Below are 21,406 nucleotides of genomic sequence, written 5' to 3' on the forward strand. Positions count from 1 at the left end.
TCTCCCTGTTGTGCTCCTTCAGCCCACTTTTGTTAGGTAAGCAACTGTAAAGGGATTTGTTTTTAAGGTACTTTAATTATAATTGATGAGTGTATGGCATTTACGGGCTAAATATGAATAAATGTTCTTGCTGTGGAAAACACTTTTCTTGCTGGTAAGGCGCTGAGCAGTTCATCAACAAACTCTCATTTATTCCCGTCTTTGTTTGCAAACCACTCTATGATCAATATCCACTGTGTTTGTGTGAGCGTGTGTGTGCGTTGATACATTTAGCCGTATTGACTGGCAGCTATTTCAGCCACGCTACATCACTTTTTTCTCATTTGTCACGAGGTCTGTGACACGTATGCATCAATGGCGTGGTGGGCATCGGCTAAGGACGCTCAATATTTTATCGATCGGTGCGCCCCACTGTATGCCATTCACTCAGCAAGCCACAGCATCAGCGCTCCCCATTGATTTATCGTAGGCCACATGTGACAAACCCTTTGGAAGGGAAGTCCATGGAAACAGTCACTTCTTTCTAGCAAGTTTAAGCTCCACCCATAACGATCAACTGCTTTGGACTCATGACACTAAATGACATGATCGTGTAAATTGTTGGTTTCTCAATGTTCACCAAACTGAGTGTGTTGGATACCTGGCAAGCTCTAGCTGAAGGTAAGTCGTGTAAATTGTTGGTTACGTATTGTTCACAAAAATGAGTGTGTTGGATACCTGCCAAGCTCTAGCTGTGAAGATATTTGTGCTCTAACTTGTCATGTTTTGGTAAAATAGTTGAGATCTTCATGAATAAATTGATGTAGTGAATAATTGTGTATGCTTTAAATGGTGTCGAGAACTGTGCTCTTAAATGTTTTTGCTAAACAGCGGTTTATTCACAAAGAGAGTGGTACAATTTGGGAATCAGTTTGGACTACACTTAAATTTATTCCCACACATGACTTTGGATCTTTTTTCCAAAATGTAATATGCCATTGTCATAAGTTTCAAACTGGAAAATAAGAAACTTGTTTTATTATACATCAATAATGTACATCAGAACTATACAACCAACTGCACTACGTTACCCTGACCTCTACAATATTGTTGAGATTTTGCTTCAAACTTTCTTTGCTATTGAATTATTCAGGTTGTTTGATTACTCTTTGCAGCTCACGGGCAGACCACCATTTGTTTGCATTGTAATGCTCACGACTCCAAAAATAATAAATTATTATTTAGTGTTATTATTTAGTACATCTATAAATATATTTTTTTAATTATTTTTTTATACACTATTAGGGTTTTGTGGGTTTTATTTGGATCACCAGATCCCAGCTCAACAGGAAATTATTTGGTATTCTGACGCTGAATTCTCTCAGGGTGTGGTTGTCCATAAGAATCATAACAGAAAAGCTGAATCCACCTGAGCTCTCAACCCTGCAGTACATTCTGAGCCACAATTGCCTGCAGTGTAAATACAGAATCCATCTACTGTCCACACACTTGCTTCATTCAGACCCTGCGGTCCGAACCAAGGCAGAAAAGAATTATCCAGATGTGTGGCTATCGGAGTCTCCATGCTGTCTTTGTGAGTCATATTCACATTTGCATGAGCCTGCCAGCTTTGACTAACACGCGCTTTCATACACAGATTTAGTTGGCCTGTGTCCTGATGAGAGTTGGTGTGTTGTTATCTTCTATCAGCCTGCATTGTGTATGCCCATACATGCCTAGCCAAGTGATAGTGATAGCTTGTGAAAAGTAAACCTCAGACCCAGCCTCCGCAACATTGTCTCGTGTCAGAGTGGATAATGGACTGCAATGCATCATGGGTAAAAGCCCGGCTTCTGGGTTTTATATTTATCCTGAAGCACGTTCTTGAAATTGAGTAATTTCATGGCTCATTCCTGGGCTTTTTGCCAGGTATTGAAGAGGAGAGGCATCACAGAACCCTCCGCTATACCTCCGACATATTAAAGCTCATACACATACTAATCATTTGCAGATGTACCACCGACTTGTTGGTAGTTGACGCGATTTCTCTGCTGGTATCGTAATTTTTTAGTCTGCTTTAACATGTTCTGCGGGCATGAAATCACCTTGTGATGAAGTTTCACCCACTTTTCCATCACAGTTGAATGAGGATGACTGTGATTTCTACGAATAGAAATTTCATGTGTGAGTTGAATATGAGATGCTGACGCTAAAATACACCATCGCACTCCTCCACCAATGCCTGCAATAAAGTACGTTATACAACTCTAGCTGGTGGCAAGGTTATGCAAAAATCCTACAAAAACTGTACTAACCGAGGTAAATGTTCTCTTCTGGAGTCAAATGAGTAATGTTAATGGAGTGTGGGATTTGCCTCGGAACGACCTTCCGCAATGCTGGCGCCAAATTGCTTAATTACCTTTTGTGAAGAAATACCTTTGAGATTTACCTGCCGCTCTGCACAGTAGATAGAGTACGCTTGTGCTGCCATGAAAAGTTGATGTGAGGTCACACTTCACTGGGTGGAGATGCTTTGACCTCTCTACCGTCTGTCTGCACACACATCCCAGCACTCACACACATGCACGCTCGCGCACGTGCGCCAACACCTTGTATATGACTTTGCCCTTTAATTTGAGGCTTCTTACCTTCAACTGCGTTTCTTGCTCTGTTGTTCTGTTTTGTGCAAAGCTTTAAAATAGATGCATCTCCATCCATTGTCAAATGTGACACCCTGTGTTAATTTATCATGGATTCAGGTAGAGCCCTTTCGGGTCACCCCACACCGGGAAATAAGTCTGCAGATGCGTTTTTAATCTTTGCTAAATAATAGACTTCTTTATAATTCTTCCTGCCTCCTTTCGTCCAACAACCATTTTTTATCTCATGTTTCCTTTTGGGACGTTGTTAAAGGCTTCTTGTCAAGGGTAGGGGGAAATAATTCAACATCAGTTAGTGACAAATAGGACAAAGTATATTTGGCAGTTGTCCAAACTAATCAAGTACTGAGTGTTGAGACAGAAAGGTGACAGATGACTCGTGATGCTGACCAGTGAAGACGCTAATCACCTCTGAGATATGACTGGCAGTTCCTTCCTTCCATTGTAGTCCTGGCCAAGCGACAGGACCAGGTGCCAGATTTGGCCCCGATCCACCTACCTGGTCCACGATGTTTGCAGAGTTTGTTGCAGGTCGATATTTCCAACCCCTTTTCTTCAAAACTTTTGGGCAAAGAGATTTTTGCTCAAATAAGTCTTTTTAGTAACTATGCATTCTGAGTGTTTCCAAATGCCTTGACTCAAAGTTGGGACATTGTTTGGTTTATTAGAAATTATATGCCTAACTACATGATTTGATGGAGTACAATTTAACAATCAGATTTTTTTATTTCTTGCTGTTATTACTCAGCTATGGATTTTTCTTTAAATTGTCTGTAACCTCTTCTACGAGGTTAAGAACATCAAGTCTATGATAGCTTGCGGCGCGAGTGCTTTATCTTTGTTTTATGACTTCTGGAGCTCACAAGGTCTGGTGAAAGGGCAGCAAATGAGACATCAGTGGAGCGGAGATGAAATGATGCTCATCTAGCACTCTTGTCTGTCTTGCTTTGTCTCGTTCTTTGGTCTTTTTCCCTTCGATTGGCAGGTTTTTAGGCTTGCAGGGTGCTTTAGCTCCCCACGTTCCTTCTCCTGTTTTTTCCATCGCAGTCTGACTGGCAGTAATTACACGGGTTTGTCCCGACGACCCAAAAGACGTGGCAGCTACAAAAAGGCAGAGAAAAATTCCACTGGGAAACAAGGAAAAAAGCAGATGAAGTTTCAAAAGCAGGAATACATATCAACAATTCCTGCAGGCTGTTTTTCATGTTTTCATCTGTTTTTTGCCACCATCATGGCAAAGTGAGCTTTGTCTTGTTGCAGCTGCTGACTGAACAAACCGCTGAGTTGTGATAACACACGTCAGGTATAAATGGTGTGTCGAGAAATACTCTGAAAAACTGGTGCGCCTTTGTTGTTGGATGGAATGGCTCGTTTACGTATTTTTCTTTTAAGTATCTTTTTGGCAACGTGCAGCTCAGTTGTTCCTTTTTTTCTGGGGATGAATGTCGAAATGGATCGTACGGCAATTGAAATTGAATTGTATGAAATGACCTGTGTAAAACACCCATGTGTTACTTACCTCTCTCTACTTCAATCTCCTCTCAGCGGCGTCCAGCTTCAGCTTTTGCCGCGCCTCCCTGGAGCACACGTTGTCGGCTGAAGAGCTGAGCTACCAACTGCCACGTCGGTCGGGGGGCAGCAACCTGACCTGGCATGACGGCCGTGGCGAGAAGACAGCTCACACGCGCACCGTCAAACTGCTGCAGCAGCCCGGCACAGAGGGCATCCAGGTACAAATTGTTTTGTTAGATTTAACTATGATAAATCCATTTTTGTCTTTTGAAATACTATAGCCCGGCTGGTCTGATCAAAGGCATGTTCATGAGTAAAATAAGTAATTAAGAGTCACCCATTTTTTTGTAAATAATTAATGGATTAAAAGATTCAGCTCATTACTTTTGCCTATACTTACTTTTTTCCTGCTGCTGATCTTACATCAAAAGCATGCAACGGATCTATTCAGATGTGACTTTTATGGTTTTAGAGTCCCAAGTGATAACAAATCTGTCGTTAGTGCTGGAGGTGCAAGTAGAAATTTCCGTTTGCAAAGGCTGGTTGCAACGTTGTTTCCTCCTGCCTGGAGGCAGCAATACGCTTCCTGCGCTTCGCACCACACATAATAGAAGAAGGAGAAACCAAAATCAGACACTGCGTTGTCATCTTTAATCATGTGCTACCTCCAACCAAATTGCTCAAGATCAATGATGCGGTCTTTGTCTCTCTATACACTGCAAATATGATGTGCCAAAATAGCGTTTAACAGATTATAATTGACAAATAATCTTGATCTTTTGAAAAAAGTAATTCAGGCTAACACAAATTTTACTCGTTGACTCAACACAGTCCTTGTTTAAATGGGATTTAGTGAAGAAAATAGTTTCGGCAGATAGTAATCATGATTGACCCTCAAATTTTACAGTCATTTTTAGCTCATAAATTCTGCATTCATAGTATCTGTGTGAAGCAGATACATCAAGTTGTTCTAACCCAGTGGTTGTATTCTATATGTCCAGCGTTTGTTTGTGTCAGAGGACGTCCATCCCTCGCTCGGGGTTCGCGATGCATCAAATCTCGAAGCTGGCAGAAGCGTTAATTGTTTCTCTGCTCTCACCTGAAAAAAACTCAGTCTCATTGCTTGTGATGTAAACAAGCTCAGATAGACAGACCTCGTTCACTCTAGTGTAACAATTATGTCTTTTATGGTATATATCCTCGAGTTTGTGTTTTCAGCCATCATCAGCAATTAGAATCTCCTCGATGGCACCATGGGGGGACAAAAACAAGGTGTAAAAAGAAAAAAAATTCAAAGCATTCCGCTCCTTGTTTGAGCCAAAACAGCGCATGACACCATCGACTCCTTTTCCTGGTCCAGCTGCTCACATGAAAGAGCACCCATAGCCCAATGGAGTATTCCCACCGGCCTTAAAAACACTTGCAGCCGGGAGGCTGTAAGATGTACACATTCTCTGCAGGTTTGTTTAATAATTCATGAGTAGGCCCTCAGCTTTAACAACTAGAAAAGCTTTAATAAAAGACGAGTGAGAAGCTGTTTCCATATGATTACGCAGCGGACAGATAATTAAACCTCTATACCATGAGGCTTATCGTTTACTCGTGGCAACACGCCACCTCATACATTATTAAAAATAGCTCTCTCGAGGTGTGCATGTTTGTGCATTCACACTTTGTACGCGTATTGCCCGTGCCTGCATTTTCCAGAGTCTTTGGGCATGCACGGACGGTGGTAAACTTGTGCCCTGTCTACGTCTGGTGGGAGTGATGATTAGATTATTCTTCATTACACTGTTTATTCACACTTCAGCGCTAATGAGGTAGCAGTTATGTGAAGCCAGCTCATTGTTGGATTTAAGGTGCAACCTTGGGATTCCTCCTGGTCAATTTAACAGTGTTAATGGAACAACTCGATTTACATATACACAATCTCATACACAAACAAATGACCCATGGCACTAATGAGAGTCAATACACATAAACTACTTGTGGACGCAGTGGGATGGCAAAAAAGCTTCTCAAACTGGTGGTGAACTGTAGACCGGGATAGAAAATCCTTTTGCCGGGTGCTGATTTTGCAATGCTGCTCCAATGTCAATTGGTTAACCATGTAGTTGTAATAAAAAAAAGCAACAACAAAAATAGATAGGACATTTACTTCACTAAACCTTTGACCAAGTGATTTTTCATATTGCTTTGTCGATCTTCCTGTCACAATCAACCATATATTTAAACCCTGTTCTGTGTCAAAGAAGACACATGTTGCTTATTTAAAAATATTATTACCATTATTTATTCGGCCCTAATCGGGGGACAAGTGAGAAGAGTGGACCGGTCCCTAGCTCGAGTTCCATCAGACAGGGCATCCAGCTAAAAACTTTGCCAAGTGATTATGAGGATTCAAGCTGACGTGGAACGACATCAGGGATCAACTCTAAGCCCCTTGCTCTTTGCATTAGTGATGTATAGGCTGTCCGATGAGGTTAGACTGGATTCCCCGTGGAGCATGATGTTTGCAGATGACATTGTGATCCGCAGTGAAAGCAGGGATAAGATGGAGGAACATTAAGAAAGGTGGAGGCATGCGCTGGAAAGGACAAGAATGAATATTTGCAGAAGATAAAAAATAAATGTATGAGAATTAGAGTGCTAGAGGAGGAAAAGTGAGGCTACAGGAAGAAAAGAGGGTGGAAGATTTTAAATACTTGAGAGTCAACAGTCCAGAGCAATGGTGAGTGTGGTAAGGAGGTGAAGAAACCGATCCAAGCAGGATGGAACAGGTGCAGGAAAGTTCCAGGTGTATTACGTCATCGAAGAGCCTCGATTTGTATGCAGGGAAAAGTTTATGACAGTGATGGCCTGGCCATGATTTATGGATTGGAGACAGTGGAAGAACCAGCAGGGAGCAGAGCTGGCGGAAGATGTTGAAGATCTCATTCAGAGTCACCAGGATGGTTAGGATTAGAAATGAGTTCATCAGAGGAAGAGCCAAGGTTAGATGTTTTGGGTGAAAAGATTGAGCGAGTTGATTTAGATTGTTCAGGCACGTACGGAAGGGAGAGTGTGAATATATCGGTAAAAGAGTGATGAGTATGGAGCTGCCAGGAGAAAGCGCAAGAAAATTTAAACTCGTATTGATTCTTTTTTCATTTGTTTGTTTTTGTTTCATTGACCCACAAATCTGGGATTTTTTTTTTTTTTTAATACGGTATTTGAAGCAACTGTGCAAGGATCGTTTTGAAAGATGTGATAATTCAATTGGGTGTGTGCATTGCTGCAGATGTGCCTCCAAATTGAGCCATCTACCGAACCGATTTCTCTAACCAAACTGTTGTTTTTACACACACTGCGCCATCCATTGTTTGCCAGATGAGGCGAGGAGCGGGCTCGCTTGGTGACCCCATAATGCTGCGTGACACAGCACGGAGAAGCTTTTTTAGAGGAACAATTTAGGAAGCTTCAGTCACCCATGTGTTGTCTTATTAGGAGAAACAAGAGCAAGGAAAATTGGAATTTGTAAAGCAGTTTTTCTAACTCCAAGGGTAAAGAAAGGCCAGTCGGGGATTTTTCTTCCATGACTTTGCAATTTTTTTCACATGGTGGCAAGAGACTGAAAATAGAGTCTATTTGTTGTCATTTTCCTCATGCCACTTATAAACAGAATGTCTTGATCTTAGACTTTTGCTTAATCGAGAGTTTGTGAAAACCCCATCTGTAACCCCTTTTTCCCTCGACTGAGTCTCTCTTACCAGACATTCTTATTTGTGTCCCCGGAGGGACCAAACAGACGTTGTATGTTGACAAATACCTAACAACCTTTATTTTTTTGAAAGTATGTAAGACAAGACTGTGCTTGTTGAATGACATCTGAAGCAGCAAGAGACAGAGAGGCTTTGGTGTCAACAGCGGATGAGAATGAAGGATGGGAAGTGTATGAGATATGCAAGATCATGTATCAAATCATCTGTCACAGTGGGATCGAAGAGACAAGTTGAATCTAAAAAAAGCAAGAACTGAACAGAGATCAACTGTCAGCCGCATCAGAGCAGAATCAGATTGTTGTTCACATAAATGTAGACATATATATATATATGTTCCATTTCTACTCAGTAAAACGGAAAAATATTCTTCATTAAGTATTTTTTCGGGGTGCAGAAAGGACGCGGAGAATTGCTCACATAAATTTTAGCCCCAGTTTAGTGAAACTACATGATCCTCATGAAATCACATACAATGTATAAAGAGCAGACAGATGTTCTAATTTTGAGAGATAATGGAGGTAGGAGGGAGACAAAAAAAAGCATCAAGGCTACATTGAGTTTATTTGACATGTGCAAAATCATAATAGGCGTCCCCAGCAGCAATCACACATCAAAAAGATGAATGCACAATAGATCATGCAATTTAGATTTTTAGCTGCAATCAGAGATTTGCTTCTAAATATATTGTATTTGTTTGACCATGATTGCTGCTTTTAATATCCTACCATGACGACGATGGAAGTGTGGCGATTTTAATATTGCAATATTACGATATCAGCATTACCGTTACGTTGCTGCTAACTATTGTATTGTACTTAAATTTTACGGAATATGTCAACTTTTTAAAGCTTGCAGCAACTGAAGCTTCAAATTAACTTCTCAGCATAAAATCTTACTGTCTTGATAGACAACAGGAAGACAATAAGTGCAGTATATATTACCCATCCTCCAATGTCTCATACTTGTTCTCCATATTGAGTTTCAGCATGGCCTTCCATTCCTCATTCTCATTTCTCCCTCACTTCCTGCGTATGTAATGAATGAGGGAGCTCCTCCCACTGGACAGAATTAGGTCTCGGGAAGAGTGGGGGAGTCGACAAAGTGTGAACAGGATCAGAAGAGAATTGGCCAGAGGACATAGACACTGATGGATGGCCATAAAGGCACGCAAGAGTAGAGGAGGGGAGGTGGGGGCTGAGAATCTGAGCATGAAGTAGAACTATCACTCTGTTTGCCTTCTGCCAGCTTTTTTGACTCACACACGCTACCTTATAACTATGTTTTGTAAGTCTCTTGGCTTACTTGGCTTTTATTCTTTTATTTATGCCACTTTGCAGTGTCATAATTTTAAGTAATGAAATCAAACCCTTCCTTTTCAAGTGTCAATGCACAGCTTATTTTATTCATATCCATAGACAAGAATTCAGTAGTCGACACCCCTTTTATCTTGTCGGCTTTCATGATCCAGAGAGCCAAACTGAGTTACTTTTTTCCCCCCGAAGGTGCCTTGAAATGAAACAGTATCTTTCATAAGCTGTATCCAATAAAAGTGAGCAGCAATGTGCTGCCAAATACTTAATACTGTACTTCAGATGTAAAATTCAATGATGAATCAATCAAAATTAGAGCAAGAGATTGTTCTTGTTGCATTGATAATAGCAGATGATTACCAGGCACTTGCAGACCACGCTCACTTATAAATAATCACTGTGATTAATCTTCATTTTATGGATTTGAACATTGAGTGGGACTACATTTGCATATCTGTATTTTCACTCTAGCATCTGACGGAGAGAATTTTTACCTTACATAGTCCGCATTCATAGGGAATTTTCCAAACCTTTACCAACTCAATTATAGTCAGTGATGGGGTGATAAATAGATGAATGGACAATCCATTATAATGATGACAAGTGGACCAGGAAAACTTGAACTTTCTGCATTTGGTTTGAATCCAGAGACACAGCTCCAATTATTCCGGTTATGCAAGCAGTGTCTATTATGGGCTGCATTGAAAACATATTCTGGCAACTGGCCATGGGTCAACATTTTTTTTATTAAGCCACAAGAGTACATGCACGCTTGCGCTTGTTTGCATAACATGTCTACAAAAATAATCTCCATGACATGTAGTTCGGCAATGGAGTAGAAGTTTTGGCAGCTGATCTGTGTTTCTCTCCTGTTTCACGCTTGGCTCAATCAGGACATTTTAATCCATGGAATTTATGTACAAATGAGAACAAACAACATCATGACCGAGTGGGATGTTTTTCTCTACCCACAAAAGACAAACCTAAATCAGCAAATGTATTTTGCCTCTTGAGAAAAGAAAGAACAGCGACATAATTATAGCAACTACCTAAATTAGTCCCTGTCCGGCCTTCCTTTGTGGAGTTTGCATGGGCTCCCTATGCTTGCGAGTGTGACTGTGAATGGTTTTTTTTTGTCAATATATGGGTTGAAATTGACTAGTGTACCCTGCCACTCGCCCAACGTCAGCTGGGATAGGCTCCAGCTCAGGCTAATGACGATGAAAGTCTGCTTGTGGAGTCATCTTGCATCCACAAATGTGCTTAACTGGCTTGCTATTTCTGTACACCTTCAAACACCTCACAGGAAGCAGATAATGGGAATCTGTTGCCTCTTTGTTTTCAGGTGCATCCAGGTGAAGCCTTCACTGTGTTCCACACCAGCCCCACGTTGTCCAGTCTGTCCAAACCCGTGGTGCTGTGGACTCAGCAGGACGTCTGCAAGTGGCTTAAGAAACACTGTCCTCACAACTACCTGACCTATGTTGAAGCCTTCTCTCATCACGCCATCACAGGTATTCACCTAACACGCACTGCGTCTGTAATTGCATTCACAGCTTGCACCATTTCAAAGGACAGAAAAGTTGCGTGACTGTCACAGTCAGACTTAGTTGTGAATCAGTGCAATAAAGGGCTTGGCATATCTGGCTTTGTAAATTTTATTTTAAGGTATGTGGTTGCACAGCTTAGTTGGGTTTGTGGCTCCACAGCTTAGCTTGCTCAACTGGAAGCACGTTTGCAGCCAAATCTCTCCAAAGGAGATTGAGAAGGCATTCATGTGTAGTCCTAAAAAAACTGCAGACTATTTTTGGTCAAGAAAGCTGCAAGGGGAAAAAAACTTGGGTCAGTCGTCATTATGAGTTCAAACAATACCTCCCACAAAACAGTCAAGCTATGTCGTAAAAAGTTATTTTCAAATCCAAACTACGGTGGTCCCTTGAGATATGTGTATTTCGTTCCTTGACAGCTCATAACTCAAAACACTCATACCACAAATCACATTCCCAATTGAATTGAATGAAAATTAATATATTCCAGCCTCCCTAAAAATGCTTTTTTTTTTTTTTAAGAAAATAGCATTTGATAATGTCATACTTTATAAAAACATACAGTAGTTACATTTAAATACAGTTAAATATTCAAAGTTATTCACCTAAGTTAATTCAACTTGCCATTCCAATACTTTTGGAGGGGACTATGTACGTATATCTAGAAGCAAGTTTCGCAATTCTCTTTACAGTGTCGTTAACTGATGCTAAGTGAGGTGCGCTTGAGAAGTTGAGATGAGCCAAATCGATACCCTACTAAAATTAATTCAAATAGGATAACCTTTATTGGTCCCTCACACTACTAAAATTAATTCAGATAGGAAAACTTTTATTGCGCTGCGAATTTAGTGAAAAAACTGGATATTAAATTCTAGAGCAAAAAGAAAAGCAGACGCAGCCAGTCGATGTAGGCTGTTTCATTCATTCAGAAAATGAAAATGTTTATCCATTGGGGTAATAAGGCAATCTGACAGGGCGGCGAACAAGAGTTTAAGCTCAGCGGATTCGGATCTGCTCTCCGATAAAGCCCTGATTTTGAATCAAATGACTGCTGATTTTCTTTTTTTTCTTTTTAAACAATGTCTAAATGTGTGCATATGGCGAGTACCAATGCAATTGTCATACTTGCGCATTCACAGAAGGGTGGCGGATCCGAGCAATGGCCCCAAGATGAATTCTCTGTCTGTATCATCTTTTGTTCAGTGACCCAAACGTAATCATGTCTCTCACAGTCTCTCAGTAAGCGTACCATCACAGCGGAACAAGCTGCCTGAGGAGATCAGTGTCGCCATTCAATTTGCACTTGAACATTTGGGACATCATTTTTCAGAGTGGGCTTTTTATTTAATCCTTTTACCAAACCTCTGTCCCTTTTTTTCCGATAAGATCCAAAAAGATGTTGCTGTTGCAGGTCCTTGTGGAAGACAGCTGGCATTCAAGTGATGTCCAATCGGATATTGTAGTATAACGTCAAATAACGTCATTGGCCATGTGTCAGTTATGTACATAGCAAATAACATGTAGCTGCTTGTTCACTTTTAAACACAGCGTGCAGTAAACATCTATGATCTCGGCACCCTCACAGTGGCCAAGAGACTTTAATCTTTTGCTCCTCTCCCTACCCACAAAGCTTCAAATGACACGTGGGAATAAAAGTTTGCACCTCTTGTTTGCAAAATATCAATATAAAGGCAGCTAAGGTGTATTCTGATTAGAAAAGTGAGCAGTAAGAAAAATAATCTCTTCAAATTATGGAAGTAGCACCACTAGCGCTAGGTTGAGCGTCTTAATTTTTCTGCTTTTCACAGTGCCTATCTGTCTGCAAAAGCCTCATTTGCCATTGGAAGTGTTCATATGCAATTTGTTTTGAAGCCAAATTGAGACTGGTGATCTCTATTGAGCAGCTTTTGTTTTTGTCTGTCTCCTCTTTTGACAGCTCTCCCCAATCTGCATGCAATTAATGAGAGCCGTAGCACGTCTGTGGAGAATTGATTTGAATTCCATTCTACTGCTTTGTCTCATTTATGCACGCATATAGCAAGGGCATTGTGTCTCGAGGACAAGCTGGTGCAAGCGCTCACAAAGGAGGGGAGAGGGTGTTGGAAGAGCTTGGTTTGGTTTTTGTGGATGCAAGCACAAGGTTTGTGAGAAAAAAAATATAACTGCGCAGAAAATCAATAGGATATTGGTGTCAGTTTATTACAGAATGGGTTTCGTGCGAGGAGCATCGGCGGTTACAAACAATGGAGCGGGTCTAAGCAGGAAATTTGAGGTTTGACTAGATTGTGATGGATGAGCGTGTGATTGTATGCAGAGCAGCCATGTAGATTTGTGAGCAAATAGTAAACAAAAGAACCGAAAGTGGCCTCCATTTGCCTTTGCAGACGATTTTCAAAGCCGAACAACAGAACTATGGGCCATCATTATGAGGTGCCCATATAATTCTATCTTTTAAAATATGACCGCCAACTCTCTATTAAGACCATTTCTTTGTAAGGTGTAAGATGGGGCAGAGAAGAAAGTACTGATTGATCAGTCTTGCTGTTTTTTCTTTTGTTTCCTTGTCTGCTGACCTTTCATAGCGACATGCAGGGTTTGCTTAGGCAGGGTTACAGGTAGAAGAAGTGCTGGAGAGCACTTCTTCTGGGGACTTCACCACTCTGCTGAGTAACGTCAATGATCACTGAGGAAAAAAGCCATGGGCATAGGAGGAGTTCGGTGAGGCCATGGAGAATGACTTCTGGACAGCTTCGAGGAAATTCTGAGATCCTACCCTAAGTGGAGGAGTTTAAGTATCTTGGGGTCTTGTTCACGAGCGAGGCAGGATGGGGTGTGAAATCGAAATGGATGGATGGATGGATGGATGGATGGATGGATGGATGGAAGGATGGATGGATGGATGGATGGATGGATGGATGGATGGATGGATGGATGGATGGATGGATGGATGGATGGATGGATGGATGGATGGATGGATGGATGGATGGATGGATGGATGGATGGATGGATGGATGGATGGATGGATGGATGGATGGATGGATGGATGGATGGATGGATGGATGGATGGATGGATGGATGGATGGATGGAAAAGGAGATGAGAGCTTCATGAGTAATGACTATAATTATATAATTTGGGAGCTGCGACGGGTATGATGGATTTTGCTTTCTGCAGTGAAGGACATTACCTGGCTGTATCAACGTGCGTGTGTGCGTGCGTGCGTGCGTGCGTGCGCGCGTGTGTGTGAGGAGGTGCGCACGTCTGTTGCTTGAAGCATTTTTTTTTTTCTCATATGTTAACGTGAATGCAGGCTGCTTGTAAAATGTGCTCGCTGTGGGAAATGGTTTGTTTAATGAGTGTCCCCCCCTGTGTTAATGCCAGCTCTTTTATAAGTCCGATGCAGAACGAATGCTTCCCTCTTCATTCCAGACGTTTTACTGCCGCTAATTGGAAATCTGCAGTGTAGATTTGGATTAGGCTGTGAATCTCCAGGCTGAATTACAAACATGCCGACGAGCTTTTAAGTCTCCCTTAAAAGTTAAAAGTGAAATTTGTTTCTTCACAATAATATGTTCTATGCGCATTAAGGTGTACCCATGGAGGTCCTACATTGAGGTTTTGCTGGGATAATGGAGCAATAATATAAAGTTTGATCAATAGCTAATGTCCCTATTTTTGTGTCTGGTCTTGTATTTGCCAAAGTAATCGCCCTCTCTACCGTTTAATGCACGGCACCACGTTGGAATGGATGCCGTTATGTCATTGACAAGGTCAAGCCCCTTTCACTTCAAGGTGAAGTTTAAAGCTCACCACACAAGGCGTTTGGTATTTTGCTATCTGCTCCTCGCCTAATCTGATGGGCTTTAGACACAGATATGAAATGGAGTTTGAACATTTCAGTAGAATTTTCTATAAATTCCTGCCCAATGTGCAAACATGGTCAGATCCAGATTAAACTTCATTTGGCATTACAGCGTTGACTCCTCTTGACAGGGCGAGCCTTGCTGCGTTTGAACGGGGAGAAGCTCCAGAGGATGGGAATCGTCCAGGACACCCTAAGACAGGAAGTCCTCCAACAAGTCCTCCAGCTTCAGGTTCGAGAAGAGGTCCGCAATCTTCAGCTTCTCAGTCGGAGTAAGTCACAAAATAATCATGTTTGTTGTGTGTGGTGAGGGGGCAGGGGGTTGCGATCTGTACTGAGAAGAAACGGTCGGATTTGATTTAGCTTTGGTGAAATTGACAGCCTGGGAGCAGGTGTGCCTTCCGTGGCATATATAGAAATGGAGGCCGTGTGTGCTTCGATGATGGCAGCACTCAATTTGCTGCCCTGCCCAGGAGTGACAGCTTCAGTAAACTTTTTTTTACGAGTCACTCATCAATAAAATGCATTGTTATTCAAAACTGGCATTTGCAAACCCAGATGTTCACCCCAGAATGTGGCAGTAGCTTTAAGGTCCGCTAACAAGTACACATTTTGTCCTCACAAATAAGACAATTCAGTTCACTCGTAGGAAAACTGTCTTACTGGTAATGTAATGCTCCGTAATCCACACGTAGCAGCAGATCAGGGATGCTCACATTTCATTGTTGTCTTAATCCACAATTTAGAAAGAGCAGGAGAGAAAACTCACACTTTGTTTTGTTTGTAGCAGAATCCTCAACAGCCATCGGTACAGGCAAACAAATGTTTAAATTAACATTGCTGACTGATAAATGCAAAGGGAAAACAAAAATGATTCATGAATAGAAACATGTTACTTAGCTGTTCATTTTGTTTGGGGATGATATGCTGAACATTAACCTCAAAATGGATTTTTAATTTGAAATGAAAGGTAGGTCTTAAATTGATTGAGCTCATGCTCGTGACATAAAAAATTCACCCCGGACGGCCGCTTGTGTGGCCTGTGCCAAAAGGCGCTATTGTGTAATGCTTCAACTCAGGAAAAAAAAAAAAAAAAAGGATATTGCGTTCTTATCTTGATGGGGATTTATTAAGTCACTCTTGATTATTAGACACAAGATTGATATATCTCATTCCATTTTTTGACAGCATGACGCTCTCAAAATACTGATAGTTGTAGAGGTTGTTTTTTTTTTTTTTTCTTAATAACTACACATAGCAGTGGACTTTGAGATAAGTGAATTCATGGTGAAAAAGGGACACATTATTTCCAGCCAAAGCAAAGCTTTTTCCAATTAATCAGCCCCATAATTAACAAATGAAACCAATCAGCGGCACTTGATTAAGAATTTTGGATGAAGGAACAACACGCAGAACAACACAGTGTTTGTAAGACATTAACATTTTAAATAAATGCTTGTAATCTCGATAAAATTATAGATTCGCGTATTCACTTTAGACTGCTACTGATACAAATTTGTTCCAGTGACTGGTAATAATTGACAATTAAACTTTGAAAAAAGTGCTATTCAGATTAAAATTGAACTACGGTTGGGCTGACTCGTTTGCATGAAAGAAGCAGACAGTCAACTAATAGACAATTTACTGAATTTACATTCATTGATCTCCAAAAAAAAACATATGTGGGTATCCATTTGAATTAAACTGAATTTAAGTGGGAGCTTTTGAGTTGATGTTAGACTGGAGTGCAAACTAAAGTGTGTGCGTGTGTGTTTGTTTTATTTTACTTTTAGTAAAAGGACATATTTTGCTGCTTGTACATAGTTGTTACCGTTTTTGAAATGAAAGTGTTGGAGCTTGTCCAATACGCGGAATAGAGTTTGAACACACTGCACGGCAGGACAAAATAAGAAGACGGAGCTCTGATTAGGTTTGAGCTGTATGACAGAAAAATTGACGGGCTGAAATTGATAGATCAGAGGATAATGAAGCAGTGCGCAGAGAGAAAACTTTGTCTGACAGCACATTTATTCACTGGCTGCATGTCTCTGCCTTCCATTATGTGCTAATCAGTCTGTGACAGGCGCACTTGCTAGAAGCGCCGTAATAACGTTTCGCAGTCGATATTGAGCCGCTGAACTAATTGCAGGACAGCAAATTAGAGTTTAAAATGTTATTCACCACGCAACACCTAGAGAGTTAAATAGAGAAAATTGACTTTCAGTGAGTGAAAAGATGTTTTTTTCATGGTGGGGGGTGTATAAACAGTGTCAAATGGTTGCTGAAGCAAACTTTGTACGGGAATGATGTGGCTACAATGAACTCATCTCGTGCTTGGATTTCACATCAAAGGGCAAACAGAGAAGATGAGAAAATTCATAAAACATTGATATCAAGATGACATGGAAACTGATGAACCTTTGAACCTCTAGTGATGACAACAGCGTGTAAAAATGTTACGTCTGCAGAAACTGTTGAAGCGCACTCCTTTTCTTTTTTATTCAACAAAACTTTGAACAAACTTTCAGGTCACGCTTTAATAAGCTACTATATACTGCACTGGCAAGCTGAAAATTCACATTTGTGGAAAATTTAAATCGGAGCATCAAAGTAGAATGCAAATGTATCTAAGCGAGCGTACAGGACATAAACTTATTCAACCTTCAGTGCAGAACTTTCACCCCTTTCATGTTTGAAATCTATTGCCCCCGCGCATTTGCAGCATAATCTCTCGCATGTATTTTTAGACTTGACTTTCCACGGTCAATGTAATATTTCCAGGCTGGTGTATTGTGTCGCGTGTGCCGTGAAAGGTAAAGGGGAGTCTTCCAGAGTCCAAAGCCTCTTAGCTCTCCCAGTGTGACATCGGCTTTGCAGGGGTCGCTGTAACATCTGGATTGCTTTGGGACTGTAGGGCGGAAGGGTTGGAACCGGAGTTAAAAGCTCCTCCTCGTTCATATCTCTTGCTTGTTGGTTTATCATTATAATAAATTGTCAGTTCCTCCTTCCTTCTCAACACATCAATTTTTCATCAAAGTCTATCTTTGTATGCAGCCATCTGCCATCCCTCAGTATTTCACTAGTAATTAGATAAAGCCAGATGACTGTTACACCCCCGCCCCCCTTGCATCTTTGACTGTTTGTATTACGATAACAAAAAGATGATTCAGTTAGTTTGCTTTGCTTTGGATTGAGCCACATTTGAACTTACAAGGTGCAAATGCAACATATCAAAGCACACATTTGCTGGTTGGATGCATCTCGCATTCTTTCCACATCCTCCTTTGGGAGCTCATTTAAAATATTTCCCATCAGAGAAATGTTTGTGCACACGCCTGCAGTCATATCTCCAGCCACTTCATTTTTCTGCCTCTGCGTGTCGTGGCTCAGGTTCACCCGAGTGCCGCACTCGCATCTGTCTGTGCCCGGGAAACAGGTGGCGAGTGTTTGTCGGCTATCACGAGAGAAAAGCTCGTAGATGAAAATGCAGACAGTTTATTCAAAGAAAGTGTGACCGCCTAATGACGCTTGATGTCAGGAGTTGGCTGGTTGTCCGGGAAACCGTCTGGTTTCATCTGTAGTTTTCTGAGAGGTAGATTATGACATTGTGTGAGCTTGTTATCGCGTGCTGTCTCATAATAATTGGCGTAGTATTAAGCAACGAACCACAAATGCAAAGGCTTGGTGTAATAGGAATAAAATATCAGTTGTTGTCCGTTTTATTGCGGTTCAACAATTGTGTTCTGTATTTTGGAAGATTAATTTGATCATAAAAATCCGTCCACCCATCCATTATCCGAGCAGCTTCATCCTCATGGTCGCCAGCCAATTGCAGGGCACACGTAGACAAACAACCACTCACAATCACACCCAAGGACAATTAAAAGTGCTCAGTTAACATAGCATACATGTTTTTGGAATGTGGGAGGAAACCAGTGTACCTGGAGAAAACCCATGCAGGTATGGGGAGAACATACAAACTCCACACAGGAATTGAACCCTGCTGATGACCTTAATAATAATAATTAATCATCATCATCATCAATATTATATAACCCCTTAAGCATCACATATTTGAACACAAATGGTGCAGCAGCACATTTAGTATAACAGTATTCACAGTTATATTATCTAAGAAGAGCTGACAAGCTGAAACAACCTGTGACATATAGTAAAGGGAAAATGGCACTCGATGATATTGTGCTTTATAAAAACAGACAGTAACGACACAAAAATAAAGTCGTTGAATGGCCATTGTACATACAGCATTTAAGAAAAACTTGCCTCGAGTTTGAGCCTACAGCGCAACAATTAACTAATAAAAAACGACAACAACACACATTTATAGTCCTATAAAAGAGAGGAAATGCATTTTGACGAGTGATACTTTTCAAACTATGGATGCCTCTGGATCAGTCCTAATTATGTGCTGCTCTTCTTTCTTTCTCCTCTCCTCAGCCTCCTTTGGAAACTTCTCTTAGCTCACCGTGTGGTCCACTTGGCAACCCTTGTCCTCAGCCCCTGTCAGAAAAACTCCATGGAGATAGATGCTTCTGTCTTCACATTTGCAATGGAGAATTAAGCCTAGGAAAAGCCTGTTGACTACACGCCAACCAGTCTGATGGATTCTCATTCAACGCTGGTTTACCAGACCTCCGGGTGAGAGACAAAGCCTCGGTCAAGGACGGAATACCAACTGTAGCGTAGCGATAACAAGGTGATCATCTGAAATCGTCTGGTTTCGATCTAAGTAGCAAATCCATCCTTGTTAGTGGGATTGATAGATACACAAGATCCATTACAAGAGTTGGATCAAAATGTCTGCTTTTACAAAGTTAATGATAACAATCATTGTATTTGACAGTTTCAATTAAAACTGAGCATTATTTTGAAATCGAAATGGTGGGGTCGTCAAGGTTGTAGTTTAACTTTAAGTTTAACTTTTTTTTTTTACATAAATTTTAACTTTTGAAACAAAGGGTGTTGAGACCATAGTTGAAATTATGTGTGTATATGAATATGATAACTTTACACAAACAACAGTGCATTTTCCTCTCAGGATTTGAGATCGCTGGTGGATGACTAATAGCAGATATCATCAGACGTTTTATATTGTGATTGAATTAGACTAGATTGACTATGTAGCGAGACACTATATACTACAGCACGTTTGAGGATTGTAAAATAACATGCACTGTAAGCAAGTGCATTCTCACAGAAGCTTGTGCTTGTTTCCATGGGACAAATCCCAAGGGCAGGCAAGTATAATGTGATGATCTCATTGTCTACGCTTGATCAAGCAATAATTTAAATGTAATTACGCAATGAGGACTAGCTGTTAGGGCTAAGTAAGATACATTGAAATGCGTTATTTTGTAGAATGATGTTTATACTTTTGCCTGTTATAGAGGCAGCATTTAACTGCCTTGCAGTGTTGTTCAAGACCGTTACTGGAAGTCATCTCCCTATCGAAGAAAAGGACAAACCCGGGCGGATAGAGTTAAACGTGCACCTTGTCACTCTTACCATCCCATAAAAAACACAACAGCTTGTTTACGTTGCAAAAACTAAGAATTTGCTGTCTCGTGATTTTGTCACTCTCAGTGTCTCAGAGCGTTTGCAGATTATGTAAATGTCAACATTTAATGGACAGTTGTCAAGCCACTGTGATGCTGTCTATGGAGTGGGAATAAAAGAGACATTTGAACAAACAAATCAATAAAGAAGACATGACTAGACATTTTTGATAGGTGGTAATGACAAAGGTTTTAATAACTTTATGATCTGATATGTATTTCTGTGCACTTTGAAATAACAAATGTTTTTTGATATATTGCCTGAATAGCTTAATGACCCTTAAGGAACTGTTTAATGCATGCCCGATAAATTACGGACACTGCCAAAGTCATCTAAAAATGTTCAGTACTTGATTATATTTTATGTTTTGATTAATGCTAGACACCAGTTTTGGATTACTACTGAACGTTCTGGACAGAAGGAAAAGTTTTGCTTAACAATGAAAAGATATCTGTCAAAAGATAGTGTCAGAAGAACAAACAAACAAATGCATGGTAAGTGGTGAGTAAGAAATTTACATAGTCAGGGAAAATTAACAAATTGATGATGTCACAGCCAAAAATTCACATAATTCCGTACAAAATGACAAAATTGAAAGAATGATAAATGGGCGGTGTGCAACAGTGGGCAAAATGGATGTATGTGCAAGAATGGTTTACAGGAAGGACACTTGGAGATAAAACCAGTAGAAGTGCCCGAGGAAGAGCGGCAGGAGGAAAACAACCAAGAACCCGGCCAAAGGTGATCGCCAAGGCCGAAAGACGGGATGGAAAACAACAGCCCCCACGTAATCAGCACCCACCCCCACGGAACCAGCTCTCACCGAACCAGCACCCATGGAATCAAACTCTCCTGCAAACCTTGAACGTTGCCTTTCGGAATGGAGACTTTCTGCTCTTGAGCATGGTTGCACGGAAGGCCCAGCGCTGTCTTGTACTTTCCTGAAAACAGAGCTTTCTTAACAAGGATTGTGATTGAACTCAACCAACCTGTGTAAGTCTACATTTTGTTTCGGTGTCTTAGCCTTTTCCTAAAACTGAAGGAATAAAATGAGCACGCAGTGAGTAAATTGGATAACAGGAGATTGGCTATGGCTTTTGCCGTGAGGCTTCCCAAATTGTGCAACAAATCCAACATTATACCATTGATAGTAGATACTGTATATTATGCTGCAGTAATATTTGTAAATTCAGTGCCAA

The 21,406-nt window shown here is 40.8% G+C and overlaps 1 protein-coding gene across 1 annotated transcript in view; it reads left to right on the plus strand.

The window, feature by feature from the left end:
• Positions 1 to 21,191, plus strand: part of samd10b (sterile alpha motif domain containing 10b) — a 31,142-nt gene extending 9,951 nt beyond the window's left edge. The window contains exons 2-5 of the mRNA XM_049752979.2: positions 4,185 to 4,369; positions 10,568 to 10,736; positions 14,762 to 14,902; positions 19,089 to 21,191. Of these exons, the coding sequence (XP_049608936.1) occupies positions 4,185 to 4,369; positions 10,568 to 10,736; positions 14,762 to 14,902; positions 19,089 to 19,111 (518 nt within the window). The 3' untranslated portion in view covers positions 19,112 to 21,191. The remainder of the gene's footprint in view (positions 1 to 4,184; positions 4,370 to 10,567; positions 10,737 to 14,761; positions 14,903 to 19,088) is intronic.
• The last annotated feature ends 215 nt before the right edge of the window (positions 21,192 to 21,406 follow it).

Source organism: Syngnathus scovelli, chromosome 2, assembly GCF_024217435.2.
Source record: "Syngnathus scovelli strain Florida chromosome 2, RoL_Ssco_1.2, whole genome shotgun sequence".
Classification (NCBI taxonomy): domain Eukaryota; kingdom Metazoa; phylum Chordata; class Actinopteri; order Syngnathiformes; family Syngnathidae; genus Syngnathus; species Syngnathus scovelli.